The sequence below is a fragment of the Polistes dominula genome, unplaced genomic scaffold (genome assembly GCF_049000335.1).
Source record: "Polistes dominula isolate Pdom_NZ unplaced genomic scaffold, Pdom_raw_medaka contig_19, whole genome shotgun sequence".
NCBI classification, from domain to species: domain Eukaryota; kingdom Metazoa; phylum Arthropoda; class Insecta; order Hymenoptera; family Vespidae; genus Polistes; species Polistes dominula.
Genome location: NW_028301058.1, coordinates 3910050 through 3936155, shown reverse-complemented (window position 1 = coordinate 3936155; position 26106 = coordinate 3910050). Strand labels below are relative to the sequence as shown.

The 26106-nt window shown below is 32.4% G+C and overlaps 5 protein-coding genes across 8 annotated transcripts in view; 3 read left to right on the top strand and 2 right to left on the bottom strand.

The window, feature by feature from the left end:
* LOC107072572 (facilitated trehalose transporter Tret1-2 homolog) overlaps nucleotides 1-5164 on the bottom strand; it is an 84604-nt gene extending 79440 nt beyond the window's left edge. The window contains exons 1-2 of one of the 2 annotated variants that reach the window (XM_089175860.1): nucleotides 4963-5164; nucleotides 3053-4745 (exon numbers count right to left, since the gene is read on the bottom strand). The gene's annotated coding sequence lies outside the window, so the exon portion shown is untranslated. The remainder of the gene's footprint in view (nucleotides 1-3052; nucleotides 4746-4962) is intronic. The other variant, XM_015332618.2, reaches the window with a different exon arrangement.
* Nucleotides 1-14947, top strand: part of LOC107072573 (Mediator complex subunit 20) — a 101984-nt gene extending 87037 nt beyond the window's left edge. Inside the window, exons 3-5 of one of the 2 annotated variants that reach the window (XR_016177715.1) lie at nucleotides 12031-12290; nucleotides 12406-12550; nucleotides 14311-14421. Coding sequence is in view for 1 of the 2 variants with exons in the window: in XM_015332620.2 (XP_015188106.1) it covers nucleotides 12031-12290; nucleotides 14311-14421; nucleotides 14550-14642 (464 nt within the window). In the remaining variant the exon portion in view is untranslated. Of the gene's footprint in view, nucleotides 1-12030; nucleotides 12291-12405; nucleotides 12551-14310; nucleotides 14422-14549 lie in introns of those variants that run through there. The other variant, XM_015332620.2, reaches the window with a different exon arrangement.
* A 1676-nt stretch (nucleotides 14948-16623) lies between these two features.
* Nucleotides 16624-18184, top strand: LOC107072571 (trans-2,3-enoyl-CoA reductase Sc2). The gene is made up of 5 exons (XM_015332616.2): nucleotides 16624-16763; nucleotides 16846-16893; nucleotides 16990-17300; nucleotides 17411-17820; nucleotides 17911-18184. The coding sequence occupies exons 1-5, from the start codon at nucleotides 16758-16760 to the stop codon at nucleotides 18036-18038; spliced, it is 903 nt and encodes a 300-aa protein (XP_015188102.1). The 5' UTR covers nucleotides 16624-16757; the 3' UTR covers nucleotides 18039-18184.
* Nucleotides 18009-22421, bottom strand: tous (testes of unusual size). The gene is given in 5 exon segments (XM_015332615.2): nucleotides 18009-20155; nucleotides 20226-20399; nucleotides 20470-21285; nucleotides 21287-21980; nucleotides 22060-22421. Coding segments are annotated over 5 exon segments (3639 nt in total). The 5' UTR covers nucleotides 22260-22421; the 3' UTR covers nucleotides 18009-18400.
* A 124-nt stretch (nucleotides 22422-22545) lies between these two features.
* On the top strand, nucleotides 22546-25339 carry Atac2 (Ada2a-containing complex component 2). Of its 2 annotated transcripts, none has more exons than XM_015332613.2 (7): nucleotides 22546-22736; nucleotides 22814-23236; nucleotides 23353-23501; nucleotides 23567-23794; nucleotides 23869-24201; nucleotides 24266-24790; nucleotides 24866-25339. In XM_015332613.2, the coding sequence occupies exons 2-7, from the start codon at nucleotides 22815-22817 to the stop codon at nucleotides 25219-25221; spliced, it is 2013 nt and encodes a 670-aa protein (XP_015188099.1). In that variant the 5' UTR covers nucleotides 22546-22736; nucleotide 22814; the 3' UTR covers nucleotides 25222-25339. The 2 variants fall into 2 exon arrangements, with proteins under 2 accessions (XP_015188099.1, XP_015188100.1); XM_015332614.2 differs by having other exon boundaries at nucleotides 22551-22736; nucleotides 23567-23791.
* The last annotated feature ends 767 nt before the right edge of the window (nucleotides 25340-26106 follow it).

Genomic DNA, 26106 nt, shown 5'->3' with positions numbered 1-26106 from the left:
ATATGCGTCTATAGGTAGTCAAAAGTTTAATATCAAAGGATGATACGTCGAGTCACGAATTCTTCATCGTTCAGCCAGATTCCATGTTTTTTCTTCCCCCCCCCTTTACTGTCTTGGAAAAAAGTGCAAATCAAAATTAGCTCGTAAAAGTAATCAAAGAGTGTGTGTGTGTGAGAGAGAGAGAGAGAGAGAGAGAGAGAGAGAGAGAGAAATTAGAACGTAAGAAAAAAAAGGGCTTTTAAAGGGAAGGAAGATAATTTGTCTCGGCTTGTTTGCGGGATTTGTAATGACCTAGAATAGATGGGAAAATATGAAAGAAAGAAAGAAAGAAAGAGAGAGAGAGAGAGAGAGAGAGAGAGAGAGAAAGAGAGTGAGTTTGCTTTTACATACGATGGCAGCTTCTACAAAGTGTCCCTGTCGTTTGCGCGAGAATAAATTACGAGACGTCGCCGGAGTAAAAAAGTTTTGATCTTCCCTCGGTGGGTAACCGAGTGTCTCTTTAAGCCCCTCGGTCGTTCGCGTTCTTACGGGGGTAAAGGAGGGGGAAGGAAAGAAGAAGAAAAAAAAGAAAAAAAAATTAGAGGATGATGTCTCTGTCTCTCACTCACTCATTTTTTTTCTCTATTTCTCCTAAAACTCACGATTGAAATTTGACCAATCGCAAAAGTAGTTGTTTATATATAATATATTATAACCTTTCGCGAATTATACAGGGTGCGTGTAGCATTGGTATTTAAAAAAACAAAGTTGACCTATAAATCTCGAATCAACTAAGCAAATACAAATTAACGTCATATTATAAGTCCTGAATTTTTCATGCAACTTTTTCTTAATAAGCATCTCTGCTACTTCATCATACATTCAGTGCTATTTAGGTAGCAAAAGTTAATGAATCACTCTGTATATTTTTATGGGGAAAAAGAAAAATAACGAATGTGATAAAAACGATCATATTCGTCGATTGGTTAAAGTTAACCCTTTTGCGCTCCTATGTCGAGTGTGATCTGACATCGGTTTTCATCTCAAAAGATATCATAACTAAATTACAAAATATAATAATAATGAAAATAGAAAACAGGATGTTTAATTGAATTTATTTCTTTTCTTTCTAAATATATTAAAAAAAAAATTGCCATATTTTTTTTAGTTAAAGTAAATTTCAAATGAAATATTTAAAAGCATTGAAAGTTGCTGGAAACAAAATTAATTAAATTAAAATAAATAATAATAAAATAAAAATAATCCGTATGCGCTCCTATGTCGAGTGTGATTCGACATCAGTTTTCATCTCAAAAGATATCATAACTAAATTACAAAATATAATAATAATAAAAATACAAAACGGGATATTTAATCAAATTTATTTCTTTCCTTTCTAAATATATTTAAAAAAAAAATTGCCATATTTTTTTTCGTTAAAGTAAATTTCAAATGAAATATTTAAAAGCACTGAAAGATGCTGGAAACAAAATTAATTAAATTAAAATAAATAATAATAAAATAAAAATAATCCTTATGCGCTCCTATGTCGAGTGTGATTCGACATCGGTTTTCATCTCAAAAGATATCATAACTAAATTACAAAATATAATAATAATAAAATTACAAAACGGGATATTTAATCAAATTTATTTCTTTCCTTTCTAAATATATTTAAAAAAAAATTGCCTTATTTTTTTTAGTTAAAGTAAATTTCAAATAAAATAATTAAAAGCATTGAAAGCTGCTGGAAACAAAATTAAATTATAATTCAAAGGGTTAATACAAAATTAAAACAAACAAAATATATCGCGTGGCAACGACATTTTTATTCGATTCCTTAAAATTTACGTGCAATTTTCTATTGCAGTAATTTGCATCGAGTGCTTAAAGTTGTAAACAAAATGCTGATCCCGAGCACGCCCTTTTCTCATCCCTTTTGCCGAACAGGGGGAGAGGAGAATTACCAGAGGCATTATTGTCCTTCCTTCCTTCCTTCTTGCATCTATCGCGTATGTTTTCACACACGTGACCCTATTTAAAGGGATAAAACGATTTACTAACGTTAACAAGCAAGCAAGAGCAAGCAAAATTTCTTTACACGTTTCTTCTTCAAATAAATAACAGATGAAAATAGAATGAAACGTTTGATAGGTTTTGAATTTTTTCTATCATTTCAAAGATTCAATTTACAAATAGGTAGGAGGAGAGGAAAATCATTTGAGATAAAACTTTAAAGGACAACGATCGCACAAATCAAGAATGAAGACATTTTAACCGTGCTAATTGTCTTCCCATGAAAACGAAGAATACCAGAGAGAGAAAGAGAGAGAGAAAAGAGAAGATTTGTGGATGCGAATTGATGCAAATAGAAAATGAGAGAGAGAGAGAGAGAGAAAGCAAGAGAGAAAGAGGGATAGTCGACTCGAGTGCAGATTAAATTTATCGATCGACCGTGGAACGTGAAACGAGAGGAGGAGGTGCCGGGAAAAGGTGACTCTAGGACGCAGACGTATTCTTCCCACTTTTTCTCTAATACTCTGAACTCTTCCAATCGGCGCGCGGTTAATAACCTTTTCGTGGTAGCGTTAAATCGTATGAAATAAATTTCGTCGATCGGTGTGTATGTGTGTTTGTGGTGAGTTTCTTCTTCTTCTTTTTCTTCTTCTTCTTCTACTTCTACTTTTCTCCTACGTTACAAATGTACGTTCAACTTTATTCGATAAATATGACACACTTTTGACGAGTTGAATAAAAAAAAAAAGAATAAACTTTCCTGATTATCAAATGATGAGATTAAGTGAATTCAACACACTTGACGAGTTGATTAAAAAAAAAAATAAACTTTTCTGATTATTAAAACGGATAAGAGATGATTAAGTGTATATATTACACTACACACTTGTCTCGTTCGCATTTTCAATATATCCTAACGAAGTTATTATTATACGAAAATAACGTTACAACATGTACACATTGAATTTCGCATTCACGGTTCCATTTGACGATTTTATTTTCTTGATTACATCTTATCTATTTTTTTTTCTTTTTCCATCTCACTAACTCTACTTACATTTTATTTAATCCTCGTTTTATTCGGTTATCTTCGGGGAGTTTTCTCTCTTTCTATACCTCAATCCATCATCGGTACTTTAATGCATTCGTATGCAAATCGTAGGTTGCATCGGTTCGTTTTTCCATTGACGAAGTTACCAGCAGAGAGAAGAAGAAGAAGAAGAAGAAAAAGAAGAAGAAGTAGAAGAAGAAGAAAATCGTTCTTAGCTATATCGGACAAGTTGTGACTTCGTTAAATGAATTTTGTGTCCCCGTTTTTCCTTTCGTTTTTTTTCGCGAACGAACGAGGAAACTCATAGATTCTAATCAAACCTCACGAACGAATCCTTTTGGAATAATTATGGTCCCCAGGTAATTCTCAATTTTAATACGTTAAACGGGTATTCTCGTTACCATTGATCATTCTTAAGTTATAATATACGAACGATGATTATATTACACTGCGATTTATAGTTCAATTGTATATGTACATAGATAATTCACGTATAGGATGTTAAAAATAAAACCGATAAAAATCAAATCGAATGGCCAATGACACCCAAAAAAAAACAACAACAACAACAAAAATCAAAGTCTTTCTTTCTGTTCTTTTTTTATTATCACCCAAAAAACGTATATATACGTTAGATAAGGTAAATTGGCTTGTCTATTATGCGAATAGAGATATAACCTAGCAACTTGCTGGAATTCATAAAGAAGAACACGTAGACAAGAACTCTCGGTTGACATTAATTGCAAATCACGGTGCGTAAGTAGTAGTAGTCACATATATACGGCCTCGAGCAAGAAAACCGCGCTTTCAACGTAAACAAAACATCATCGAGAAAGAAACAATGAAATTCTGAAGAACAAAGGACAGAGATCCGATCCGATGTGATGATCTTTGGTTTGACTATTATTTTCATATTTTTCTTGAAGTATTTTTAATATACGTTGACTAAAAGTAGGTAGTATATTCTTCTTGTGGATGTTTAATCGAAAAAAACACCCTCCTAGAAAGAACTAGTAGGATGCTCCGGAAACTTGAAAAACTCTTTTCCTTCTTTCCTCGTTTCTTGCTTACTTTCCTCTTAACTTTTTCCTCCTTCCCCTTCTTCTACTTCTTTCTCGCTTTAAAAACCTGTCCACTCGTTTTCCTTCGTCCATAAGCGTTCTTACGCATTCGATAGACCGTACCAAATTCGATGAAACTTTCAACCGACGACCCACCTTCCTCTCTCTTTCTCTCTCTTTCTTTTTATCGTCTGTTGCAAGCTCGACAAATCGAATCTTTCATGGAAATATCCTTTTCATAGGATTCATATAGTCCGAAAACTTTCATACTCAATATTTTTTGTTCCAAATCTTAAGATAATCGTAATGTATTTTATACGCAACATATTTTAATAACAATTATAATAATTTATCCATTGATAATGTTCATCTTCATAACGACGCACATCATATTTCTCGATATTATTCGAAATTCAACTCGCATATATGTTTTCTATTTTTCCTCCGACGAACTTAACGATGTGAGATTTTAACATAACTTCGTTGTTTCCAATGTTAAACCATAAATGTAGAATATAATCATAAATAAAATGTATCATTCTTTTTCACTAAACTTGTCTTCATCTTCATCTTCTTATTTTCCTTCTTCTTCTTCTTTCTTGATAAAGCATTTTCCAAGAGACCACTAAACAAATCCTCTAATGTCGAACGCGAATTACGATAAACGATTTATTTCTCTCTTTTTCTCAAACATATACATATATACATACATGTATATTGTAATATAATATAATAATATAATATAATAATAATTTATATATATAAAAAAAAGAACGGTAATCCTAAAATGTTGAAATGAAATGAAATGAAAAGAAAAGAAAAAAGAAGGTTAAGAAAAAGAGAGAAAATTAGTGCCTTTTTAAAGGTTTTCGCGTTATAAATCTCGCCGGTTCTGTTTCTGCCCGTTTGCGATCGGAACAGACAACGGCATAGAACCCGTTGCTGAATCGCGGCCAACTGAGAGGGAGAGAACAACCCCCTAGATACTAGCGTCGGTTGGCTGGTGGCATCGCGCACGAAAACCCCCTGCGCAAAGCTCTGTCCCCATCCTCTTTCTACGAATTTCTCTCTCTCTCTCACACTAATTCGCAACTCCTGTTCTCTCTCTCTTTCTCTCTCTCTCTCTCTCTCTCTCTCTCTCTCTCTCTCTCTCTCTCAAGTTGTCCCCAGGAACCAGACGAAGAGAGAAATATATTAGATGGATCGTTTGGAGAGCCCTCGCGCGCGTGCCTCTAACCCTTGCTTCCTTCGAACCCTATTCCTCCTTCTTCTTAGTAGGGATGTACACACACGCGCACACCTAGCAAGCAAGCAAACAAGCACATTGCACACCTGCCGTGTGCGTGTTCACCCATCCTTCTCTCTCTCTCTCTCTCTTTCTCTCTTTCAGTTGTCACCGAAATAAGAGGAGGGGGACAACAAGTTTTACGCGAATCGTGAACCCCCTTCTTTTCCCCACCTCCACCACTACCACCACTACCAACCAACCAACGGTTCTATCCTTAACGTAGGTTAGTTGCTCAAGGATTTATATTTTACGAGCTATCTTTTTGGTTTGTAAAATGGTAATATATAGGAATCCCCTTTATTTAATTTTGTTTTGTATCATAGTTAAAAAGAAGGAATTCACTCGAATTATTTTTTTTGTTCAGGTTTCCTCGATAGGATTTAATTCATCGCTAGTTATCTCCTCCCCCCCCCCCCTTCCGCCCGCAGAAGAACGATTCCAATTGTTCGATAATTACCAGGAGGATGGTCGTTCGTGGAGTGGGATTAAGCGAGAAATACGTCTGGTTTGTGCGGTTAACCTTTTTTTTTTTGACAGAGATCAAATTTTATTCCGATAAAAACCGGTTAGGGGGGGAAACGAGAGAGGGATACTGATTGTTAGCTACTCTAGCACGCGCCCTCCTATTTTGATATTTCTTTTTTTTTTCTTCTTCTCCCTCGGCTAACTTCAATCGTAACTTGAATGGGGAAATAAATTGCTCAACAATAAGAACTACCCCCCCCCTCAACTAAGTCTGATGTTGGGTGTCTCCCGTCGGATCCCTTCTTCCTTTCGTGAAGTTTTCAAATAGATCAGGGACTCATCCGACAACGTACAATAGGAATTTCAGGATTGACTAAGTTAGCCTCACTTGGCCGAAATCATGTGGTCGACTAGGGGTATAAGAAACATGATGGAAGAGGGTAACTACTATGGGTATCTTCTTTTTTCTGTTCTTTTTTTTCTTTTCCTATCCTTCCTTCTTCTTTCCTAGATGATCACATCCCCGTTTTTAAATGAAACGTATCGAGAATAATTCATTTCGTACTCATTCTTCATTCGTCATATTCTTTTTCTCAATCGATCGATATACCTGCCTGCTACCGATGTGTATGGGTATGTAGATATATCAAATTTCAATTTGTCACGATTATGGAGAACCGTTTGGCACGTTCTGTCTATAAAAGAAGAAAAGGTCGATTACTCCGGGATATCCTCGAATAAACGAGGATCCGGTGTATTTCTCTTAGTACCCCATAATAATTTGTCGAGAAGTCATCGTCATTCTAAGAATCAAATCTAACCCTATATACGTCGTATATCTTCTTTACATATAAAAATTCAGTGTCACATTGTTGGTTTTTTATGGACTCCGAAACTACTCAACCGATTTTAATAAATTTCTTTTATTTTGTGTGATTTTTTTCCATTTTAGAATATAGGATAGTTATTATCGGGATTATTTTTATCTTTTATTGCTAATTTAAGGAGTTATTATTTAAAGGTTATCTAGATCTCTAGGTACTGTAAATTTTCAATAGATGGCGCTGTATCACAATTAAATTATTTCAATATATTCATGTTATACGTTTTTTTTCAGATTTACATACGACATAACCTTACTTTGTCTATTTTTTCGTATATGATTATTGTATGCATTCTATTGTAATTATGGTATTATTTTGTGTGTTGGTATAATTTACTACAAAACTAGGTACCTCTGGCCACGCGTTACTGTAACTTTGTTTTATAATACTTTAATTTAATATAATACTTAACTATTCACTGCAGTCAAATTAACATTCACTTACAATTTTCGATAGTTGAAATAAGGCACAAAACAAGATAAAAAATTTTTTTTCATTTTATTTATTTCCTATTTGAGTATAGCTTATTTGAGTATTGTATATTACATGAATCATTGACGAATTTGTAAATTAAATATATATGAAGATTTAATTTTATACAAGAAGTAAACAACGTTGATTTTTCTTAGTATATATATATATATAATCTTAAAGAATATAAAGAATATCTTTTGAGTTTATAAAGTTCCGAGACGAAGATAACCCTTCGTGGCCTGGTAACAGCTGGTACTTTTAATAAAGCGATCGCAAATCTCGTCGAATAGGAAAACGATCGAATCGCATCTTCGGGGAACTCTCTTTTCCAACCATTGAACGGCCAATTAATTATCGATTTCCAACTTTCGGAACCTTCCTTAACTTTAATAGGGAATTTACTTTTATTGAATGTAACGTTAAAAACAAGAAAGAGACAAAGGAACAAACGACGATATGAAAATAATAAAAAATACAAATACATTAAATGTTCTCCATTGTCAATTAGTTCTACTAATTCTTAAATATGTTAGTTTAATTCTGGTCTCCATATATTCAATCTCAATTATGATATTAAAAAATTTCAACATAAATTTCTAAGAATTGCTGCAACATATAGTAACCAATCTATATCTTTCAATTGTCATAATTATGATAATATTTTCAGTTATATGAATATGGCTACGTTGAATTAGAGGATGATGATATATGACACACTGTTTGTATGGAAATTTTTTATAGGTTTTATCAATTGTTCAGATATCATACGCTTTTTCTCTTTCAATATTCTATCAAAAAATCTTCGAGACCATGATTAGCTATATATTGAAATTCATCCCACTTCCGATGGTTACTTTAACTGTACTAATTAAGAATGTCTTAAAATGTAAATTATTTTCATCGGCATATAGATTTATCAACTATCAAACATTGTCAAAATTTTTCCCTAACTATCTTTAGTTTTTACCCCTAACCATTTTTATAAATTTTATATTAATAAGTTTATTCCGTAAAATAAAATAAAATAAAATAAAATAGAATAAATGAAAAAATTAAAAAGTTAAAATAATCGTTACACCTTGGGCGTGCGTTCGTCGTAATTCGGTTTCTCTAGGGACAAAAAGAGGAATAAAAAAAAAAAAGAGGTCGAATCAACATCGTCTGTAGAACAATGCCACGTTAAGAAGCCCCGTGACAAAAAAAGGTCTTTGAATCTTTTAAGTATGCCTCTTGATTTCTCTGACAGATGAGATTCGAAGACTTACAACGTAATAATAGTAGTAGTAGTAGTAACGAAAAGATTAAATAAACACGACAACCTGTCCTGTAATGTTATATCATTTATATTCAACGAGTAAATTATACAATTATACAGAATTAAATTCCGTCCACGATCATTCGAGTATTTCTACGAACTATGAAAGCGAAATGAAAATGGAAAGGGGAGGCCCTTAGGTTCGTAAGATCGGAATAGGCGGTTGTCGCGCGTCACGATTGTTCCTCGGGTGTCGGAAATCGAACGAATACAAGGGATGACACTTTGATCGATCGGCCGTCATCATCGGAAACTCAAGTTATTACCGGCTGTACCTCGATAGAAACGTCAGTTAGGTGAACAAGAAAGGAAAGAAGGAAGGGTAAATATACTTTTTTGAAAAAGTAAAAAAAAATCTAGATCTTTTTACTTGTTATTTTCTTCTTTTCTTTTTTCGATTTGGTCATGTCTATTATTCAAGATTTTACGAGTTAGATTATAACTCGTAAAAATAGATTACAAGTAGGAGACAAATCGAAAATCTGTTTAATTTAATTTAACCCACTGACTGCCAGTTACGAGATATCTCATAGTGTGTAATGCAATTTTAGATTAATTACAAATGGTTTTTGAGTTAAGAATTATTAAAAATGTTAAACAAAAAATTTATATGGTATAAAAAATCATATTAATAGTCAACTATTGTAAATGCCATTACAATATTATATCAGTAACTTAATTTTATTATATTTTGTAAGATTTCATGTATGTTTTAATTTAAAACCTTAGCACCCAGGGTAAGAGGCTTTAAATATGTCTGGCAGTCAATGGGTTAATCGATTCACACGTCGAGAATGGAAAATTAGGCTTGAGATCTAAGGGTGAGTAAATTACGCTAACGCTTCATTAATAACATTTCTCTGATCGGTAGTATTATACCCACAAGTTGTATCTACCCGCCGGTGTGATTCGACCGTAGACAGAAAACAAAATTGCGTTGGACCTCGGGGTTGGATACAAAAACAGGTGCAATCTCGACGCGTCGGGGTTGATGTGAATCGTAATTAATGGGCTGAAGCGTGGACGCGCGACGTGCGACGTGCAACGTACAACGACAGCCGACGGTGTCACGATAAAAGGCCCCTACGAATATTGCCTCTATCGAGCGTCGTCTCCCTTTCGCAATAAACGAAACGAAAAATAGGAATCCCAAAAAAAAAATACAACAACCCTACACATCGATCTTTTCTTTCGTATTGAAACAGGAGGACAATGCGCTTATTTGTCAATAACAATCACAGATTTTTATCGTTTGTAAATTATAAGGAAAAAGAAATAAAAAATATTCAAGAACATATTTCATGAAAACGGTACACTTGGTCTAGAAATAACATCTTCTCATAAACAGCATAGGTAGAGAACGTGTTAAAAGGTTGACCAGGTCAGGTCCGTCTTTCTAACCCTTAAAGCTCGAAGAAAGTGAGACAAGCGCGAGAGATTCTGGGTGCTTTCGCATCGTTTGCGGCGGCCTCCGCACGAGAGCGCATCCGTGTAACACAGAACGCGCATACGTGCGATGCAGACAATGCGGTATGCGGCATGCGGCGCGTCACAGGGCCGTATGATCGCTGGTGTAAACTGCTACTGCTGCTACTGCTGCTGTGTCTACGGCATCAGATCATCACGGCCCGGGAAACCCAGTCTTTACGTTCAACCTTCTGCTACCCCAACGCACTCCCAACTGGGAAGAGATGATGGAAAAGAAGGGTGAAGAGAGAGGGTACACTAATCAGCCTCTTCGTTAATCTCGATTCATCCGCGGGGAAAGAGCTTATGTAGCCTCATTGTTTTCCCTCGAGCAAACACGCTCATATACGGGTCAAAGCGAACGAATTGCGTGCGGAAATAGGTGTACTACTTATCTCTTCTTACCAAAAAGCCATTATATATCACCTATTATACTTTCCCAAAAAAATGTCGAGCTAAATTTTGCTATGAAAAATTTTTGAAAATAATCATTTAATACGTTGACTGTGCCGCACGCCCATTTCACGTGATTTTTGCCCATGGCGCCAACGTGAATTTTTTGTATTTTATGCGATTCGACAAGGTGACTTGTATAATGGTGTTTAATGCATTTTCCATGGACTGGTCTCCGGTGGAATCTCACGACAGTCAACGTATTAAAAATAATAATATAGTTCTCTTGACTATTTTCAATTATTTTTCCATAACGCGTCGTGACATTTTATAAAAATTTTACCGACCGATAATCTCGTTATATACAAAAACCATGCTTTACACGTACTGTGTTATACTTTTTTATCAAACGAACGAACGAACGAACAAGATGCAATCGGTGAGTTTACATCGAGAAATCCAATTTTCACGATTTATCAGGAATAGCAATTTGTTTGGATTTATTTGCTGCTACTGAAACTAGGCGTTCCCAGTACAACACATTCTTCGTACACACCGCCACTATATATTAATTTATTATTATGAAAAGTTCATTATTAAAGTTGTCAATGAACGATAAATAACTTTACCGAGAGGATCGAAAATGAGTGCGTGAGAGCACGCGATGCCGAGCCAGCCCGCAATTAAGGAATTTTGTCGTTCGACGTGGTCGCGAGGGGACAGCCGGTTATAACAGGAACGCGTAAATAATTCATGGTGCATCGGTCAGACCGGAAACTGTATAAGCCCGCTATTATGTGGACGATGTACGGAATAACAGAGGTAGAGAGAGAGAGAGAGAGAGAGAGAGAGAAGAGAGAGAGAAAGAGGTGAAATACTCAACGAATTATGAATATTCAGCGAACTTCGCACGTCATATATTTCGAGGAATCATGCGTTAAACCTTCCCCAATAGTAGCCACCAACATCGTCCCGATTTAATCAAGTATATGATATTAATTATTTCTATCATATATCCGAACTAACTCAATATCTGTCAAAATGTTCGATTATTCGAACTACTACTCCGTCCTCATTAACAATATTTCAACCGTTCGTGCATACACGGTTTTACGTATTTCATTTTCCCCATGCTTTTTCAATACTTTTGAAAATCTTGTTTTTCAAAACCCATTTTCAATCGAGAATAAACGATCTCACTCTCGGTAGTTTTCTCTCGTATGGATTCGCGTACGCTTGTCGTCGAGGACGTACGAACAGGATGTGCAACTTCCTACGGACAAGTTCAAAGTTCAAGTTAGATTCGAGTTTATTGTAAGTTCTCTATATATATGTATACACGCCCGAACTAGCTGAGTACCGATAGGAGCAATGTGGTAGGATACACGTTTAAACGAACTACGAAACATCGTGTAACTTTGACTGCATTTCAATATGCGTTTCCGCGTTCAATCTTCCACGTTGTTGTTTACCATAAAGAAGAATGTATTTGATATTTACAATGTTTCTCGGCCTGTTTCCATATCTCTTCATCCTCTAACTATTTAACAAAGTCTCATCGATTTAGACTTTATATTAGTACCTTTTGTAACAAAAAAATAAACAAAAAATTTAATATTTATTCTTTATGTTTACAGGTGTTCAAAGAACCGTTCATGTGCTACACAACTCGGAACAACCAGCCTCTGTTTTCGCACTTCTCGAATCCGGTAATAAGATAGTACCATTGATAGCAGATAGTCTCTTCGATCTTCTCATGATGAAAATGACGAGCATCTATACAAGCAAAAAACAAACCAAAATCGAATCGAAAGGCCCGCGTTTCGAGATTGGAGATTTTTGCGTTAAACTCGGTAGCGTCACCATGAGCCAAAACTTCAAAGGCATCCTCGTCGAAGTAAGTTTTAATAAACATCCTCATTTCTTCGTAAAAATAATTTCTTTGAAACTATCTTACGTGAGATTATTCCCAGCTGATTCCCGTTCTAATCGACCTGCTTCTTCTCTTTTAGATACAGCGAGTCTTTAAACTTTCCCCCAAAGGAATTTTCTCAACTTTACTCAACTTTCGACAAATCGGTCAGATTAAATTATTAATTTGACAAGCGTTGTACTTCGAAAGAACGAGAGAAAAAAATGAAACCTTAAAGAAACAAAGTGAGATCATTTAAAAAGTAAAAAAAATCTCGATTTTAATATATCTATCATTAAATTGTAAATGAGAGAAAGATTTTTCAAAAGTCGCGAATTTCCAACTTCCGGGGTCCTTGGCAATCACGTGACTATTCTGTATTATCGATTGACAGTATCTCGCTCTCGTGGGGCTGGGAGGGGGGAGGTAGGAGTGAGAAAGGGGAGAAACGATACGAATAGAGAGAGAGAGAGAGAGAGAGCTTGCGATGCACACGAATTACACGCGCAGATTGTACTCTTGTATATACGTATAACCATTCAAAACCCCCTACCCTCCGTTCTCCCCAGTAGTTCCCATCCTGAAACAGCACGAAATCTAAGCCTTACGACCATTTCTATTGGAGATAATTACGATCGCCATTCCGTCATTTAATTACAATAGTAGTATTATTCGAGCGTGTTAGTAGTATTCATCGATTGCGTTACGCGTAAACGTAAAGCTGATTTCGTATAAAATATATATGTGCTTCTCTAAATAGGATACGTCATCGGGTCGTTCGAAAATCATTAATCCCAACAATTTTCCGCGTATTTCTTCCACTCCCCCCCCCCTCCCGTTGCATCAGAATTTGGGATTTTCCTCGTTCGTATATACAATTGAAACTGTATTTACGATGACATGTTTTCATCACTTTTACAAATTTCTTGTACTTTTATTCGTACAAAATTATAAACTTATACTTTACATAAAGACGTACATATATATAAAAAAAAAAAAGATATTCGTATCGGTAATTCTCTGCGCCGTTTGTATCATTCCCATGACGTCGAATTCGTTACGATAAACCACCACCATTCTCTTCCATTAATTTCAATTGAAGAAAAAGTCCTTTGGTATCCATCCCTTTACTCTGGCCCTGGACTTTTGCAGGCTTTCACTTCCTCTCCTCCCGAACTCTCTTTCTTCAGCTCTCTTTTCTCAAGGGACAAAGAAAGAAAGAAAAAGAGAAAAAAAGAGAAAAACGTATATATTTTTCATTTGCTATTTCCAACGAGGAACGAACGAGGAACGAACGAGCTTACTTCCCTTTTTTTCTTTATTTTCAATGCACCCGCGAAACAGTGCTCGGGGAACGAGTTATCGAAGCGAGCTATCGTTCCAACAACAGAGAGAGAAAGAGAAAAAAAGAGATAGAACCTACACCACTCTCTTCTCTTTAGAATAAGCGACCCGATGTGCCATTTAATCGTTAACGTTCTCCATCAACTCATTAGCTGGTATTTCGAGTGTGCTGCCCTACTTGAAGTACATCTCCGAGGGTTGCGGACTTCATTTTTCCTATATATACACACACACACACACCTTTCGACGATGCAAACAAAATTGTCATCTTTATGGATTTTCTTTTTTCCTTCTTTGTAGAATTATTTCAATCCTAAATAATTTCTCTATCTTTTTACGAAGTAAAGATCTAATCCAATTAGACTAAACAATTTCTTCCCCCTTTCCAACCCCCGGGGGTTTTACCGTTGAATAATTTTTTCATTCGATCAACTTTAACAATGTTCTCTCTCATTTTTAAATTATGACCGGTGGTCTTTCCAATTTATCGCAATACGACGTGACTCAATCAATTTAATAGTTTCAATTAGATTTATACGAACACTTTATTCACATAGCTGGGTCTTCCCAAGTTTTCAATTACGTGTGGTGGATTGTCGATATACATATATATACCATATTTCGTATATGTAATAAAAATTTGTCCTTGCTTCAATCGTAGGTCGAGTATAGACCCTGTGTCATTCCGGGAAGTGCATGGGAACTTATACGAGAGTTTCTTCAAGGATTTCTTGGCTCCGCTGTATCAAATCAAGCTCCTCAATATTTGCAGGTATATTTCACAACTGTTCTACTTTTCTTTATAATCATTGAAATTAAAACGTATCAATTTTATTATATCCTTTTTTGATTAATCAAATAATATACCCAAAAAATGTATAATTTTCCTTTTTCTTACAGAATCGAATGAACGATATTTATCAACCGATGGATACAATACAACAATACTTGGAACATTTTGGACAATACAGAAAAGCAACCGGAGTAATTTAAGTATTTTTTTTACTCAAGATCGATAAACAATTAAAAGATATTATGATTTTAGAATTCTATTTATCAAGATTTGTATTTCAAAGATAATGAATTCTTATTATTTTCCAATACTAACGTATTGAAAATAGATGAATATAATATATAGTAATATTGAATAATTTATAAATATGATTGAAAAAAGAATGCTTTTGTGCGTTCTACTAAAATTTTGGGCGCATTTAAAAACATGCCCGTTAATCATAAAAAATGTATATATATAAATCCTACGTAGAAATTAAATATATACTCAAGTATGTATACTCAATCGATAATCTTTTAATTCCTACGTTATAAACGGTCAGTAAAGTCGAGAGTAACATACTTACCTACAGTCGATAATTCTAGAAATGATCTAATCAATATCATTAACTATTTTAACCATAGATTTTAACCCATTACCCGCCAATGGCCTTTTTGAGACGCATTTTCTCTCTCAAATTTTTTTTATTAATAACTGCAACTTCAAAATGAAATATATTCGTTAAAATCATGATATCGTACCTCGCGCTTCATGAAAATATTAAAAATTCTCACTATTTTATTTTAAATCAATACTTAATGATATAAAATACTTTTTATATTTAAATAAAAACAAAATGTTGCAAAAATAGTTCTATTTGGTTAATGTTAATATCATTATACAGTTAATTTAATTTTTTTTTTTGCATTATCGTATTATAGCGGGTAATGGGTTAAATATCTAAAAAAAAAACGTACAGATTGCATATTTCGATTATCAAATTTTAGAATTTCGATAACTCTGCATGCATAAAATTACCAATGAATTAAAAATAAATCGATTGACAAAACCAATAAAAAAAATATTCAAGTCATCGTTGTATTCGTTTGGTAAATCTGATTGGTAAAGTAGAAATAAAAATTTATTGACTTATATAAACTACGCTATCTCCATTTTACAAAAACAAAAATACATTTATAATCAAATTTCTTTCTTAAAAAAGTACGTGTTATTAAAGTTTACAATAAAAAATCTAATATTGATTAAAAATTAAAAAATCTCGGATAAAAAGAAAAAAACAATATTTGCCCTTAAGTATATAGTTACATATATTACCATTGATTAGCATAATTTCAACGTCTTTCTAAACCCATAATAAGAATGAGATTATAATAAAAATCTTTGTAAAACCATAGAAAAATATAAGAACCTTTAATTTCGATTACAAATCTTATCTAATTTCAAAACATTCACATCATAGATAATGACTGCATAAACCTATAAATTAAATAAAATTTAATTAGTTATTAGATTTTGTAATAAAATATTATTTAATTAATTTAGTGTTTAGACGGAAAATGAAATTACCTGTATTCTTACACCTCTATGTCGTTTAAAATCAAAATAAGATGTGACGTATGAGTTACCTTTCTCCTCTCGATAACCTTATTAGGTAATTCTCAACTGTTTCTCTATGTTTAAAAAATTTTTCTATGTTTAATTTTACTTTATAAATAACGAATTTCCTGGAATGTGCCGAGTTATATAAACATTGCCAATGTTTGTCTCGTTCGACTTTGACCTTTACCTCCTCGTATCTTTCTTTTTCTTCATATACATTCAATCGTGTGGATCATTACTGTATGTAAAAACAAAAAAAATAAATATGCATGTTATAAAATTAACTATTAGAAATAAGAAACATAAAATGAATACATTAAAAGCTTCCTTTTTTACTGATATATGTTTTGTATTTCTAAAGATAGACTTTGATTATTTCTTAATATTAAGATGATTAAAAAGTATATATAAATGTATATGTTTATATTGGTTGTGCAGTTAAAATAATCGTGAAAATAAAATTATTCAATGTAATAATTTTTATAAGCGTTTTTAATTTATTCCTGATAATCGAATAAATTATATTTTATTAACATTAAGTAATACTATATAGCATACTTACTTATACATATTTAAAGCATGCGTGATTCGCAAATAATAATGGTAAGTAGCGCCACGAGTATCACCGAGTGGTACGTGCGGTTGTCAATATAACAGTATCATTTCCGCGGAGAAGGTACAGTTAAAAGAACCTGTAGTTTTGCCGAATCACGAAAATGGAGGTATTACAAATTTTCGTTTATTTTCCAAAATATCAACGCGAACATTAATATTATTTAACATTAATAAATTCTTCTTTTTCAGCTTGAAATTCTAACCGCAAAATCATCAAAATCTATTGCCACTATAACCGTAAGTAAATATACCGGATCTATCGTGTATATTCATTTTATTAAGAAAAATAATAATAATTAAGTGAGAATAATACATGCTATATTACGTTTAAAGGTAAATCCAAACACTACTATTGGTGCTATTAAACAACAATTATATGAACTGAAAAAAGCACCATATGTACAAAGACAAAGTTTAAGACTAGATGCTAAAGGAAAAGCTCTAGCAGATTCGGAAACTGTTAAATCATTATCTTTGCGAGTTGGCGATAAATTATATTATAAAGATTTAGGACCACAGATTAGTTGGAAAACTGTATTCTTAGTAGAATATGCAGGACCACTAGTAATATACCTTTGGTTGTATCAGCGTCCTTGGTTATTCTATGGTGATGTTGTCAGTACAAAAGTAGATTGCACAGTTAAGTAAGTATTACATGCTCTAAATAAATATTTACATTTTTTAACTTACATCCATATTATAGAATAATATTGTAATATATTTACAAATATTATTAAACAATATTTTATTTTAGCTGCGCTGCTATCTGTTGGACGATACACTATGCTAAACGTCTACTAGAAACATTATTTGTGCATAGGTTTAGTCATGCTACTATGCCTTTACGCAACCTCTTCAAAAATTGCTCATATTATTGGTTATTTGCAATGTATGTAGCGTATCATATCAACCATCCATTGTATACACCACCGAGTAAACTATATTTTTATGCGGGATTAGCCACATTTGCTTTATGCGAGTTGGGGAATCTTTTCATTCACCTAGCGTTAAGAGATCTCAGACCACCAGGTAGTACGGTTCGGAAGATTCCTGTGGCTACTGGAAATCTATGGACTCTGCTGTTTAATTTTGTCTCTTGCCCGAACTACACATATGAAATTGGCAGTTGGATTGGCTTTACCATTATGACTTCGTGTCTTCCAGGTATATTTACTAAAATAGTATTATAGATATATGTTAAATTTAATAAATTAATATATTTTCATATTAATTAATATATATATTTCAATATAGCTGGACTGTTTACCTTGGCCGGTGCTTACCAAATGACTATGTGGGCATTAGGAAAACATAGAGCATATAAAAAAGAGTTCTCTCAATATCCCAAAGCCCGCAAAGCTATTTTCCCTTTTATACTTTAGTCAATTTAAAAGGTAATCTTCATTCCAAATACTTCTGATAGGGTACTTTTACTAAATTTGTTAATAATTTAAATGTTAATGTATAAATATATTTCTTTTATTGTTGTATCTCATTTGTTAAATATATACTTCTTGCTATATATTAATTTACGTATAACAAAAGATATCTAAGCATTTTATACCTAGAAAATATTAACTAAGTCAACTAAAAATATATTTGTGTCTAGATGTCACTATATACTGTTTTGCGAAAAAAATCTAATAATATCATATAATAATATTTATAATGATATTCATAATAATGCATTCAAAAATGTTCATATTAATATGATTTAAATACTACTTACTTAAAATAAAGGGTTTCATTTTTCAATTTCTTGACAGGGCGGCAATTTATTCAAAAGTTTTTTTATGTCATCTTTCAAAACCTCGATTAAACTTTTACAATCTTGCATTTCAATTTGATATTCAGTTTGCAAACGTTCGTATCCATAGCAAGCTTTTTCTAATTTTTTTCTGGCTTCTGTCGGCTTTATATCTGTTTTTGTTAATCCTAATAAACTTTCCATATCTATTATGTGCTTATACGCTGATTTTAATTCTTCTCGTAAAGCATTTAATTCTGTTATGAGAGTGACGTTATCCGTTATCGCTTTATCTAGTTCTTTGTTTTCACTAGATGTATGAAAAACTTGCTTTTTCAGAGATTCTACCGTTCTTTCTAAATGATCTCTCTGTTTCATGAAATCACATTGCGCATCTAAATCAGCTTTACGACTGCGTAAAAATTCCTCATCCGCGCTATATTTATGATATAACTTTGTTACAGCAACTTTTAATGCATAAGGCTCTTGTATAAGTCCAGCAGCATCGAGTAAATCTATTTGAATGTTTCTTAACAGACGTTGACATTTTTTCTTCTCTCCTACTTCCATATAAATCTGATTTCGCGCTGTTGTTACTTTTTCTCTTAAATCGTGTAATTTTAACTCTAAACTAACATTTGTCTTGTGTAAATTGATTAATTCTGTTTCCATATCACGTATTTTCTCCCTAAAATCTCTGATTTCCTGATCCCTAGGTTCAATCTGATTTTTCAATTCTTGGATTTTATAATTTAAAACAAATTTGAATTTCTCTAATTCTTGATTAGTACGTTTCAGGTCATATATTTGTCGTTCCTTTTCTTGAACAGTTGCGTCTCTTTCATTAATTTCTTTTTTTAAATCTGCCACATTTTTTTCCAATTCTTGTATGGTTTTTTGAAATTGAGCATATTCGCTTTGTACGCGGTGAACCTGTCTTTTTAAATCCTCGATATCTTTTTGACCAGCCATATATCTATTACGTAATACTCCAGCTTCTCCCTTCAATTTTAAATTCATTTGTTTCTCCTCGTATAAAATATTTTCATAGTTGGTACGCATATCAACTATTTCTTTATCCGCGTCGTCTTCTATTTGTACCATTAATAATTCTTTTGCTCGCGTTTGATGTTCCATTTCCTCTTGAATTTCATCTATTTGTACTTTTTTTTCATGAACAAGAGCTTCATACTTAACTATAGTTTGTTGCAGTACATCCGCACTCTTTTTCTCCAAATCGGCCAAACATTTTTCATAATGTTGCCGCATTGTGTTGTTTTTTTCTTCCAATGCTTGATAATTATCATATTCCACTATTAATTTGGCATCATAATTAATCTCTATTTGTTGCATCGCTTCTTCATGAAGACCTTTCATTTTGACTATTTCCACATTAATATTATTTATTTCATTTGTATGATCTTCTTTCAATTTATCTATCTTATCTTTTAACTCTTGAATAGCTGCGCAATATCCCTGATGTACTTCACGCATTTGATCATTATGCTGACCTTCCATTTGTCTTATTTTGTATGCATGTTCAGTTTCTAATTCTCGCAATCTTATCGTTAAATCATTGATCATTTTTATTTTTTCTTCTAAATCTTTTTTGCCAACCAATACTTCATTAGTAGATACAAGTCCTTTATCTACTGCTACTACTTTTCCATCTGTATAATATAATTTCCAAATGCATAAACTACCATCTTTAGCGGTAGAAACTAAATACTGTTCGCTATAAGAAAGAGCTATCTGAAAAAAGATTGAAATAAAATAAGCATAAACTAGACATTTATAAGTAGGAAGCTAAGATAATCTTTACCTTTGTAATATCGCTAGAATGAATATGAAAATGTACATATTCAAGGGGTAATTGAAGAGGACATTTCAATGACATTATAATACCTCCCAAACAAGTAACAAATAAAAATGTATCGTTCTTGTTCATTATCATATAATGTACGTCCTTATCCATCAAAGTAAACTCGCGTACAACCTATGAACAAATTTAATAACAATAAATATTTCTGTTTAAAAATGAAATTTCTAAGACAAATATATCTTACCGTATCTTCCCTAATCTCACGAATTCGATTGTCATTTGCAATACAATATAGAAATGATTGATCAGCGGCAAGCACAATGTCATACAAAATGATATTTTTTAAAATAATCTCTGCTGTACGTAATCCGCTAGCCATATCCCATTCATAAATAGCACCCTCTTCGCCCATGCTTAATAACTTTGTGTCCATTTGAGACCATAATAAACCTTTTACTCTTGCTGTATGCCCTTTCATTAGGAACCGATTATGAAAACCAATAGTTGTATAAACTTGTATAACATTTCCATTTACAGCTGCAAACAAATGTCCACCGTGACAGAAAAGTACAGTTTTACAATTTCTTATTGGAAATTCATATATTGGCATCAAATCGTCTATTAATATGCTCATAAAACGAAGTTTGTCAGTAAATCCAACAAGACAAAATAAACCCATTGGATGTAAAGCAATGGAGCAAATATCTTCTTCGTATTGCTTAAACATAATTAAACTTTCTGTTTCAAAATTCCATATTCGTATACTTCTGTCAATTTCTCCACAAGTCATAAAAATTGGTTTCCATGCACATATAGACAAATCGGTAATAGGACCGTAATGCAAAGATTGACCCATTATGCTCATTTCTTTTGGTTCAGGGTCCATATTTAAATCCGGACCCCATAATGTTGCATAAAATAATTGGGACCATCCTGTAGTTACTAATAAACGATCATAACTTATATTAATATCTATGGTATTAACTTTATACAAATCTGAGGTATCAGTTTTAGCAACTTGTAAAGGAATTAAATAAATATTTCTCTTGAAATATTTATGCAGAGCCTTCTCTTTCGAAAAGTACTATTGTGCGTGGACCTAAGGCATATGCAAAACCTTTTGGAAATGCTATCAAAGAAAGAATATCATGTTCCCATCTATCGTAATCTTTTTCTTCTAAAACTAATGGAGAAGTGGCGGCGTGTATGATATATTCTTCACGAATTTTTAGTTGCATAGATGTAGTTTCGCTCATTTGAAAAATATTCTTCAAATCACCATTTTCCATGTATAATATTCTACCATCTTTGGTACCTGCTAAAAGCCTATCCGAATTCAACCAAGTCATAGAACATATTAATATATTTTCAGCCTTTGAAAATCCATATGGACGCCATACTGTTTCAGAAAGAGTTAAAAATTTGAACATATGTGGACCACCGACTGCCATTACCCCTGCATCCGATGGATTGCAAGCTATTATATTAACAATAGCAGATGCATCCTGTGGATTACCTACTTTTAAGCTAGATTCTACTTTGCCTCTTTCCCAATTATAAAAAAGCATCATTTGATCTGGTTCTCCTGTTACAGCTGCTAAATATTTGCTATCGAAGGTAAAACCAATACAATTAAATTTAATTGCATTGTGTGCCTCGTATGGTATTCCTAAAGATTTTCTTCTTTTTAAGGAATGAAGGTCATAAATAGATATTGAAGGCTTCTCACCGGTCTCGCATAAAGCAACATATTTCCTTAATAAAAATTATAACTAATTTAATTACTACAAGCACAACGTACATATTGAAAAGTTACATTTTTTCTCCTACTTACTTATTAGGTGTAACACAAATAATATTTATTTGAATTTTATCAGATAAATGTATAAGTTTTTGTTGTTGCTGAGAAATATCATGTATGGACAATACATTTCCTACAGGATATACTATCTCTGAATCTGTAATATAATGAGCATTTCCAATGATATCTGTTTTTAGGCCATATATGACTTTACATTGTAATGATGCTGCCATTTCACTGCTAAAATTTACAAACGAAATTTTTAACTACTTTAATCAATTGCAATAGTTTCGTCTGAATTTGACATTATTGTTTACATTGCTTAGCAACCTGCTAGTATATTTATAATCAGTTCTTTTTTTGAATATATTGTCTATAGTGATATATATGTTTATATATATATTTATATATATATATATCCATTGTTTTATATTTTAATATGAATTAAATTGAAGAAAAATAAACATTTATATATAAACAAATTAAGTTAACATGTATATTTGTAATCATTCCTTTTTAAATGAATATTTTAAAAAAACAAAATGGCTTCTTACATGCGATATTCGTGCACACGTGGTTATGACAGATTTGGTATTGCATGTATACGTTTATAATAGTTTAGATTTATTATACAACTTGTGACAATCTTTTTTACTAAGAAAACTGAATTTCTTCCTATCTTTGTTATTTTGTATGTAAATAACAACCATGTGAGTAAATTTATACTTTCTTTTTAAAAATATAACCTTAATCATATTAATTATATTAAAATATTTGTTTTCAATAGAATGGCAACAGTATTAAAAGAGGAAGGAATTGATGAAAAACAGGACAATAAATTTAATGAAATTGTACCAGATATAGATCTTTGTAAAAAATGTGGTAATCAGTGTAACTCGTACACTAAACCAGCTCTACGTTGTAATGGTGATTGCGCTAGGAAAATTCATATCGAGTGCCTTCAAAGAGGAAGCGTTCCAGTGTCTTTTGTTGGAGATGTCTTTTTTGTACTACATTGTACTGAATGCAGTCCATTAGGCGAAGAAACAATTATACGAGATCGAATGCCATGGCTTAATGTAATTGTATTAACTTTGTACAATTTGAGAGAAAAATCCAGCGGAATAAGTAAAAAAGGATACTTCCATTGGAAGTCGGATATCAGTACTTTTGTAGACCGTAATTGGGATAATTTATTTAAGAAGAATGTGTAATTAATTTTATTTATTTTTAATCTTCCCATTGTATTATTAGCTAATATAGCTAATATTATTTATTCATCTTATATCATTTGTTTATTTATCGTAATTAATCTGATTTATTTAGCAAAAGGAAAAAGAATTGGATTGGTACAATTTCTGGAACGCTGTCACATTATAGCGGAATCGTTTTTAAATCGGGTACAGTTGAATTGGGAGAATCCGGTTGGTGGAGACTAATAGATAGCGATCCACCAGAAGTTCTTATCTCTAAAAGTATTACTGATTATTATCAATTATAATATCTATTATATTTTATTATACTGCTTATTTTTAAACAGATGGAAAGATGTTAATGGAACGTAAAAAACAAAATGGTAATCAACAAAAGTTATCGGCTAAATCGTACGTCAGTCCAACACCGTCCGAATCAGGTATTTCATTAGGAGAAGACAGCAATTATGGAACGGAAACAATCAAAACTCAAGGACCATCAATGTATTCGCAAGCTTATGTGCAACCAACAGAAAGATTATCTGATCTTTTATTAGAGGAAGATGAATTAAGTAGTACATAGAAATTGAATAAAAATAAATATAAAATATAATATAGTATTTTATAATAAATTAAAAATATTTTTCAGATATGGAACTGGAAGATGATCTAATACTAGGAGATCAGCAGGAATCTCCTTCCTTATCGGAACTATTAACAGATTATCAATATCAAAATTATAATTTTAATTTTCCTCGACAATTTTCATTTGACAATTTTCTATCTGAATGCTCTAACAAAATAGAAACAACGGAAGAATCAACACTTGATGACGTTGATCATAAAATTAAAAGAGAAGAAGAGCAATTTGCAGAAGAAAGCAATGATAGTCTTAGTCTTGCTCAAGAACAACCACTTCCAGCTTCTTTATTCGAAGTTACTAAACGAGATAAGTGGCCTTGGCAAAAATCCATAGTTAATAGTAAGTGACTATTTAACATTACTATACTTCTATTTTACATTGCTTAATTAATATTATTTGTTAGATGAGAAGATACCACTTATGACACATCAAGAAGAAGCGTATCTTTTACAAAGAGTTAACAAACGTTATCTATATTCTGCTTTTCCTTCTACAAGACGTTTGTACAGAAAACTATATGTAAGGAAATTAAAAAGAGAATATGGTTTACCTTTATTGAATATTGATCATTTTGGATGCAAAGAAGAAGTATCTAAAAGACATTTTAAAAAAAACGATAGAGTCCTGGACAGATTTTGTGGAGATAATCTTGGAAATGTTTTTGAACAAAGGTTGCAAGGTCATAATAAACTAACATCTATCGTTAGTCCATATACGAATAGAGTTTTGAAGCCATTTATAAGAAGAGATACTTCCTCTCGACCGCTATGGTTAGCTGTCATGGAAGAACTTTGCGCTAAAGTTAATAAAAATAATTCATCTTGGAAACCACTGCCAAAAGCGTCAATTGATTATTCTTATATTAGACCGCAACACATTCCAGCGATCAACAGCCTCTGTAATCAATTCTTTTGGCCTGACATTGATTGTAAGCACATTTTTAACTAGATTATAATTACTTCAAATTAATAGAAATCTTATGTTAATCTTATTTTCTGTTTAGTGACTGATTGTTTACAATATCCTGACTTCAGCTGCGTCGTTCTATACAAAAAATTAGTAATAGGATTTGCGATACTTGTACCTGATGTAAATTATAACGAGGCTTATATATCATTTCTTTTAACACGACCTGAATGGCGTAAATCAGGCATTGCTACATTTATGTTATATCATCTCATTCAAACTTGTATGGGAAAAGATTTAACGTTACATGTATCGGCTACCAATCCTGCTTTGATCTTATATCAAAAATTTGGTTTTAAAATTGAAGAATTTATTCAAGATTTTTATGACAAATATATGCCACCAAATTCACGAGAATGTAGACATGCGCTATTTCTACGATTAAGCAGATAATTTATTTATATTATTTTTGTTGATTTTATTTTTGATAGGTAATATTTAACAAAAGAGACCCAATGTGAAACGATGTTTTTTTATATTGTGAAATAAATTAAATTTTTTCTTATGCGAATCAAGTTTTGTTGTTATTAATCTTTACAAGATTTAACTTTTTGAATGAAGCCAAATTCAAGCGGCCTTAATAAAATAATCGATAATGTATTTGAAGTGCAAGTCGATATTGTTTTAGATGGCATCAGGGGCAGGCGGGAATGAATTTGAATTAAAACAAAATTTATGGTTGTTTAAAAAATAGACATGAATTAATTTCCATAGTTAAGTTAAAATGTCTTCAATATTATTTATTATCTCGTTGAAAAGTAATACATTAAAAGCATAATTAATGGTGCTTTAAGCTTAAAGGAAGATAAAATTGATCGATCGTTATAGTGCTCCTGCTTGGTACAACAGAACTTTGGAATTGATGCGTGAAAAAAGAATTGACTAATATGAGAGACAGATGATATTGGAAAGAAGAAGAAAGACCAATGATCGATACTATAGGTATATACAATGTAATGAAGTTAGGTCAACCACGGTACATATAGATATATACGAAGAGATAAAGAAAATAATATATTACTTCAACTAATCTGATTGTTTATTTAAGAATAAAGGTTTAAAAAAAATGGGAAGTGTAATTTAATCAAAGAGTTTTCTTAGATTACCAAATATAAAGAATATTTCATTAATGAATGAGCAAGTTGAAAAAGACCGCCATAAAGATTGTCGTCATTCGATCTATCGAGGTTGCAAGAAAGTGAATGACGTCATTGAAGGAACAGGAGCGCCACGGAACTGGCGTCGAGCCATTCTCGAAAGTTCCGGAAACTTGTAGAA